This window comes from Panulirus ornatus, chromosome 53, assembly GCF_036320965.1.
Source record: "Panulirus ornatus isolate Po-2019 chromosome 53, ASM3632096v1, whole genome shotgun sequence".
Classification (NCBI taxonomy): Eukaryota; Metazoa; Arthropoda; class Malacostraca; order Decapoda; family Palinuridae; genus Panulirus; species Panulirus ornatus.
In genome coordinates, this window is record NC_092276.1 from 18,583,679 (window position 1) to 18,593,248 (window position 9,570).

Here is a 9,570-nt window from a genome sequence, read left to right on the forward strand (position 1 = left end):
ACTACACTGATCACTCACATCATCACTACTGACATCATGAGTCATAGACATACTGAACATGAGTCACATCACTGTACATAACTAACACACATGAGTCACACTCATGCACACACACTCGACCACTGAGGACTCACACTTTCCTGACCACCATTCTGACCAAATGCACACGAATGTACACAACTTACACTGCCAACCACAAATGACCATGAGGTCACCTCCTGCCACCACTACTGACCATGAGGTCACCTCCTGCCACCACTACTGACCATGAGGTCACCTCCTGCCACCACTACTGACCATGAGTCACCCCACCACCAACTACACATGAGTCACCCCGCCACCACACTACCATAGCACTCTGCACCACACGACCAGAGCACCTCCTGCCACACACACACCAGACACACTCCTCCACCACTACTGACCAAGTCACACCACTGCCACCACACTGACCATACACCTCACCACCACACACACACACACACACACACACACACACACACACACACACACACACTCACACACACACACACACACACACACACACTCACACACACACACACACACACCACACACACACACACACACACACACACACACACACACACACACTCACACACACACACACACACACACACACACACACACACACACACACACACACACACACACACACACACACACACACACACACACACACACACACACACACACACACACACACACACACACACACACACACTCACACACACACACACACACACACACACACACACACACACACACACACACACACACACACACACACACACACACACACACACACACACACACACACACACTCACACACACACACACACACACACACACACACACACACACACACACACACACACACACACACACACACACACACACACACACACACACACACACACACACACACACACACACACACACACACACACACACACACACACACACACACACACACACACACACACACACACACACACACACACACACACACACACACACACACACACACACACACACACACACACACACACACACACACACACACACACACACACACACACACACACACACACACACACACACACACACACACACACACACACACACACACACACACACACACACACACACACACACACACACACACACACACACACACACACACACACACACACACACACACACACACACACACACACACACACACACACACACACACACACACACACTCACACACACACACACACACACACACACACACACACACACACACACACACACACACACACACACACACACACACACACACACACACACACACACACACACACACACACACACACACACACACACACACACACACACACACACACACACACACACACACACACACACACACACACACACACACACACACACACACACACACACACACACACACACACACACACACACACACACACACACACACACACACACACACACACACACACACACACACACACACACACACACACACACACACACACTCACACACACACACACACACACACACACACACACACACACACACACTCACACACACACACACATACACACACACACACACACACACACACACACACACACACACTCACACACACACACACACACACACACACACACACACACACACACACATACACACACACACACACACACACACTCACACACACACACACACACACACACACACACACACACACACACACATACACACACACACACACACACACACACACACACACACACACACACATACACACACACACACACACACACACTCACACACACACACACACACACACACACACACACACACACACACACACACACACACACACACACACACACACACACACTCACACACACACTCACACACACACACACACACACACACACACACACACAGACACACACACTCACACACACACACACACACACACACACACTCACACACACACACACACACACACACACACACACACTCACACACACACACACACACACACACACACACTCACACACACACACACACACACACACACACACACACACTCAGGAATAAACAAATGACATGTTCCGAGAACACTGAAGGTGGTTGATGACCCTCAGCTGCCTGGTCACGATGGTTGACCTATGATTACGAGGGTTGACCCCTAGTAACGATGGTTGACCTATGATCACGAGGGTTGACCTTGGATCATGATGGCTTAGATCACGAGGGTTGACCCTTGGTCTTGATGGTTGACTTTTGGTCACGATGGTTGACCTATGATCACGAGGGTTGACCCCTAGTAACGATGGTTGACCCGTGATAACGATGGTTGAATCTTCATCACCTAAGGGTCAGGTCAACCTCCAGACCACCATATCATGGGTCGTACCGTCGTGGTCAGAGGTCGTACCGTCGTGGTCAGAGGTCGTACCGTCGTGCTCACAGGTCGTACCGTCGTGGTCAGAGGTCGTACCGTCGTGCTCACAGGTCGTACCGTCGTGGTCAGAGGTCGTACCGTCGTGATCACAGGTCGTACCGTCGTGCTTAGTGGTCGTACCGTCGTGCTCAGTGGTCGTACCGTCGTGCTCAGTGGTCGTACCGTCGTGGTCAGAGGTCGTACCGTCCTGATCAGAGGTCGTACCGTCGTGGTCAGTGGTCGTATCGTCGTGATCAGAGGTCGTACCGTCGTGATCAGTGGTCGTACCGTCGTGGTCAGAGGTCGTACCGTCGTGCTCAGTGGTCGTACCGTCGTGCTCAGAGGTCGTACCGTCGTGCTCAGTGGTCGTACCGTCGTGCTGCTCAGTGGTCGTACCGTCGTGGTCAGAGGTCGTACCGTCGTGGTCAGTGGTCGTACCGTCGTGGTCAGTGGTCGTACCGTCGTGATCAGAGGTCGTACCGTCGTGCTCAGTGGTCGTACCGTCGTGCTCACAGGTCGTACCGTCGTGCTCAGTGGTCGTATCGTCGTGGTCAGAGGTCGTACCGTCGTGCTCACAGGTCGTACCGTCGTGGTCAGTGGTCGTACCGTCGTGGTCAGTGGTCGTACCGTCGTGGTCAGTGGTCGTACCGTCGTGGTCAGTGGTCGTACCGTCGTGGTTGTTGCAGGTCAGGTGAGGGTGAACGCATCATGTTCTGACGTGTGAGGTGGCTGTGTTGACCATCACTGAACACGACGGTGAGGAGAGGTGAGCAGGGGCATGGTGGTCACCTGTGTGGTGTGAGGCAGGTCACCAGTTGTGTGGTGTGAGGCAGGTCACCAGTTGTGTGGTGTGAGGCAGGTCACCAGTTGTGTGGTGTGAGGCAGGTCACCTGTTGTGTGGTGTGAGGCAGGTCACCTGTGTGGTGTGAGGCAGGTCACCAGTTGTGTGGTGTGAGGCAGGTCACCTGTTGTGTGGTGTGAGGCAGGTCACCTGTGTGGTGTGAGGCAGGTCACCAGTTGTGTGGTGTGAGGCAGGTCACCAGTTGTGTGGTGTGAGGCAGGTCACCAGTTGTGTGGTGTGAGGCAGGTCACCAGTTGTGTGGTGTGAGGCAGGTCACCTGTTGTGTGGTGTGAGGCAGGTCACCAGTTGTGTGGTGTGAGGCAGGTCACCAGTTGTGTGGTGTGAGGCAGGTCACCTGTGTGGTGTGAGGCAGGTCACCAGTTGTGTGGTCAGTATGTGGGCAGGGTGAGGTGTTATGTATACCCCCCATGTATCCTGTATGTATACCCCCCATGTATCCTGTATGTATACTCCCCATGTATCCTGTATGTATACCCCCCATGTATCCTGTATGTATACCCCCCCATGTATCCTGTATGTATACCCCCCATGTATCCTGTATGTATACTCCCCATGTATCCTGCAGCAGTATCAGGTTGATGTATACCTGTAGTGAGGACGGTGTTGTGCAAGGTGTACACCTCACTAGGAGAAGGTCGCACCAGTAGTTATAACAATATTAACAACCTACAGAGATGTGAACAACCACATCGTTATGACTTAGTGAGTGGAGCTGTGTGACCTGCGCTGGGTCATGATTCTCCCCCTCCCCCCTTTGTCAAAATGTAAATAATGACCTCACACTTTCACCAAAGTACAGGTCACATATTTAGTAATGTTGACTAACTTATGCAGGTTTTGCGTTTTTAAATTCAACAACTTTACTGTGGTACAGAAAAGATAAAGGACCAAGACTGTGTGTGTGGTGGGTCTGTGTGTGGTGGGTCTGCGTGTGGTGGGTCTGAGTGTGTGGTGGGTCTGAGTGTGTGGTGGGTCTGCGTGTGGTGGGTCTGTGTGTGGTGGGTCTGCGTGTGGTGGGTCTGTGTGTGGTGGGTCTGCGTGTGGTGGGTCTGCGTGTGGTGGGTCTGTGTGTGGTGGGTCTGTGTGTGGTGGGTCTGCGTGTGGTGGGTCTGCGTGTGGTGGGTCTGCGTGTGGTGGGTCTGCGTGTGGTGGGTCTGCGTGTGGTGGGTCTGCGTGTGGTGGGTCTGCGTGTGGTGGGTCTGTTCGTGGTGGGTCTGCGTGTGGTGGGTCTGCGTGTGGTGGGTCTGTGTGTGGTGGGTCTATGTGTGGTGGGTCTCCTCTCCGTGCTGTAAGGTCCACTTGACCTGAGGTCACACATCATGGTTAGGACGTTCATGCTCCCCCCCCCCCCAGCCTGGCGCCACAACTCACGTCAAAAGGCAAACATACAATTGATTGTGTCATCATCCAACATACAATTGATTGTGTCATCATCAAACATACAATTGATTGTGTCATCATCAAACATACAATTGATTGTGTCATCATCCAACATACAATTGATTGTGTCATCATCAAACATACAATTGATTGTGTCATCATCAAACATACAATTGATTGTGTCATCATCAAACATACAATTGATTGTGTCATCATCAAACATACAATTGATTGTGTCATCATCCAACATACAATTGATTGTGTCATCATCAAACATACAATTGATTGTGTCATCATCCAACATACAATTGATTGTGTCATCATCAAACATACAATTGATTGTGTCATCATCCAACATACAATTGATTGTGTCATCATCCAACATACAATTGATTGTGTCATCATCCAACATACAATTGATTGTGTCATCATCCAACATACAATTGATTGTGTCATCATCCAACATACAATTGATTGTGTCATCATCCAACATACAATTGATTGTGTCATCATCCAACATACAATTGATTGTGTCATCATCAAACATACAATTGATTGTGTCATCATCAAACATACAATTGATTGTGTCATCATCAAACATACAATTGATTGTGTCATCATCCAACATACAATTGATTGTGTCATCATCAAACATACAATTGATTGTGTCATCATCAAACGTACAATTGATTGTGTCATCATCCAACATACAATTGATTGTGTCATCATCAAACATACAATTGATTGTGTCATCATCAAACATACAATTGATTGTGTCATCATCCAACATACAATTGATTGTGTCATCATCAAACATACAATTGATTGTGTCATCATCAAACATACAATTGATTGTGTCATCATCCAACATACAATTGATTGTGTCATCATCAAACATACAATTGATTGTGTCATCATCAAACATACAATTGATTGTGTCATCATCAAACATACAATTGATTGTGTCATCATCAAACATACAATTGATTGTGTCATCATCAAACATACAATTGATTGTGTCATCATCCAACATACAATTGATTGTGTCATCATCCAACATACAATTGATTGTGTCATCATCAAACATACAATTGATTGTGTCATCATCCAACATACAATTGATTGTGTCATCATCAAACATACAATTGATTGTGTCATCATCCAACATACAATTGATTGTGTCATCATCCAACATACAATTGATTGTGTCATCATCCAACATACAATTGATTGTGTCATCATCCAACATACAATTGATTGTGTCATCATCAAACATACAATTGATTGTGTCATCATCAAACATACAATTGATTGTGTCATCATCCAACATACAATTGATTGTGTCATCATCAAACATACAATTGATTGTGTCATCATCCAACATACAATTGATTGTGTCATCATCCAACATACAATTGATTGTGTCATCATCAAACATACAATTGATTGTGTCATCATCAAACATACAATTGATTGTGTCATCATCCAACATACAATTGATTGTGTCATCATCAAACATACAATTGATTGTGTCATCATCAAACATACAATTGATTGTGTCATCATCCAACATACAATTGATTGTGTCATCATCAAACATACAATTGATTGTGTCATCATCCAACATACAATTGATTGTGTCATCATCAAACATACAATTGATTGTGTCATCATCAAACATACAATTGATTGTGTCATCATCCAACATACAATTGATTGTGTCATCATCCAACATACAATTGATTGTGTCATCATCAAACATACAATTGATTGTGTCATCATCAAACATACAATTGATTGTGTCATCATCAAACATACAATTGATTGTGTCATCATCCAACATACAATTGATTGTGTCATCATCAAACATACAATTGATTGTGTCATCATCCAACATACAATTGATTGTGTCATCATCAAACATACAATTGATTGTGTCATCATCAAACATACAATTGATTGTGTCATCATCAAACATACAATTGATTGTGTCATCATCAAACATACAATTGATTGTGTCATCATCAAACATACAATTGATTGTGTCATCATCAAACATACAATTGATTGTGTCATCATCAAACATACAATTGATTGTGTCATCATCAACATACAATTGATTGTGTCATCATCCAACATACAATTGATTGTGTCATCATCAAACATACAATTGATTGTGTCATCATCCAACATACAATTGATTGTGTCATCATCAAACATACAATTGATTGTGTCATCATCAAACATACAATTGATTGTGTCATCATCCAACATACAATTGATTGTGTCATCATCCAACATACAATTGATTGTGTCATCATCAAACATACAATTGATTGTGTCATCATCCAACATACAATTGATTGTGTCATCATCCAACATACAATTGATTGTGTCATCATCCAACATACAATTGATTGTGTCATCATCAAACATACAATTGATTGTGTCATCATCCAACATACAATTGATTGTGTCATCATCAAACATACAATTGATTGTGTCATCATCAAACATACAATTGATTGTGTCATCATCAAACATACAATTGATTGTGTCATCATCAAACATACAATTGATTGTGTCATCATCAAACATACAATTGATTGTGTCATCATCAAACATACAATTGATTGTGTCATCATCAAACATACAATTGATTGTGTCATCATCCAACATACAATTGATTGTGTCATCATCCAACATACAATTGATTGTGTCATCATCAAACATACAATTGATTGTGTCATCATCCAACATACAATTGATTGTGTCATCATCCAACATACAATTGATTGTGTCATCATCCAACATACAATTGATTGTGTCATCATCCAACATACAATTGATTGTGTCATCATCAACATACAATTGATTGTGTCATCATCCAACATACAATTGATTGTGTCATCATCCAACATACAATTGATTGTGTCATCATCCAACATACAATTGATTGTGTCATCATCATACAATTGATTGTGTCATCATCAAACATACAATTGATTGTGTCATCATCAAACATACAATTGATTGTGTCATCATCCAACATACAATTGATTGTGTCATCATCCAACATACAATTGATTGTGTCATCATCAAACATACAATTGATTGTGTCATCATCAAACATACAATTGATTGTGTCATCATCAAACATACAATTGATTGTGTCATCATCCAACATACAATTGATTGTGTCATCATCAAACATACAATTGATTGTGTCATCATCAAACATACAATTGATTGTGTCATCATCCAACATACAATTGATTGTGTCATCATCAAACACAATTGATTGTGTCATCATCAAACATACAATTGATTGTGTCATCATCAAACATACAATTGATTGTGTCATCATCAAACATACAATTGATTGTGTCATCATCAAACATACAATTGATTGTGTCATCATCAAACATACAATTAATTGTGTCATCATCAAACATACAATTGATTGTGTCATCATCCAACATACAATTGTGTCATCATCAAACATACAATTGATTGTGTCATCATCAAACATACAATTGATTGTGTCATCATCAAACATACAATTGATTGTGTCATCATCAAACATACAATTGATTGTGTCATCATCAAAAACTATTCTATTATGAATCACATTCATGTATACAGTTCTCTCCTCAGCAGCTGACCATGATGGGTCAGCAGGTGACCATGATGGGTCAGCAGGTGACCATGATGGGTCAGCAGCTGACCATGATGGGTCAGCAGGTGACCATGATGGGTCAGCAGGTGACCATGATGGGTCAGCAGGTGACCATGATGGGTCAGCAGCTGACCATGATGGGTCAGCAGCTGACCATGATGGGTCAGCAGCTGAGGTCAGGTCAGCAGTGTGGTTGGCTGTAGTCATCACAACATCACAACCCTGATCAAAATAACGTAAGGTTTCATATTGGTTGTTGCTACAGTGGGAACTCAGGATCCACTGGTACAATTTCTGGTCAACATGTTGTTCATAGTTCATAACACCACTGTTCACAGTGCGACAAGAATATCTATTGTTGTATTTTCAGCAAACATGATTGAACAAACATTAGATTCTCCTAATTCCATCATCACTTCAGTTAAAATCTAAAACTAACATTTTGTTAAAAACAACCTTGGTCATCCCAAACACAATATTATATACACTATAACCCAAGACAATAATAATAATAATAATAATAATAATAATAACACTATAACTGAGAGTGCGGGTTGCCCACCTCACTACAGCTACAGACCTCCACCTGGACCTGAGGCACTCCACCCATCCACCCGGCCTCCTCCACACTGCTCAGGTCGCCTCGTTACCACTGCTAGACCAAACACTAGTATATGTATTTATATATATACATTGTAAGCTTCGTGAATATCATTAACATTAAACTGGCTTCAGGTCTTGCAAAGCCTGAAGTGTATATATATATATATATCACTTGGGCAACATCTATACAACATTATCACAGAGAAAAGACGTGAAACTATACGCCAGTCCCAAGCCAGGGTCGCCATCCACATCGCCACGAAATGTACGTCAGATGTTGCCTACTGATGATGTCATAGCCGGTAGCTGATTGGCTGAATGGTCAGATCGATGACGTACACACCGTTAATGACTAGCCTATTGGCGGATGACTGTGACGTCACAAAGTCATGACATCACATTTGTCTCTGGAACCAGGATAGATTGGCTGCCATGATTGGTTAAGGAGAAATGCCGTGTTATGTATTGACCAAGAGACATTGTTACCAGTTCTCTTGTTGCTTTGTTAAAAACGAATATATATATATATATATATATATATATATATATATATA

General features: G+C 43.3%; 1 protein-coding gene across 1 annotated transcript; it reads left to right on the plus strand.

The window, feature by feature from the left end:
* Window positions 1-1,994: 1,994 nt before the first annotated feature.
* LOC139765286 (uncharacterized) lies at window positions 1,995-3,859 on the plus strand. The gene is made up of 2 exons (XM_071692659.1): window positions 1,995-3,579; window positions 3,707-3,859. The coding sequence occupies exon 1, from the start codon at window positions 2,455-2,457 to the stop codon at window positions 3,214-3,216; it is 762 nt and encodes a 253-aa protein (XP_071548760.1). The 5' UTR covers window positions 1,995-2,454; the 3' UTR covers window positions 3,217-3,579; window positions 3,707-3,859.
* Window positions 3,860-9,570: the final 5,711 nt, after the last annotated feature.

Coding starts and splice junctions, on each gene's coding strand:
- LOC139765286 (XM_071692659.1), top strand. CDS start 2,455: ATGGGTCGTACCGTCGTGGTCAGAGGTCGTACCGTCGTGGTCAGAGGT.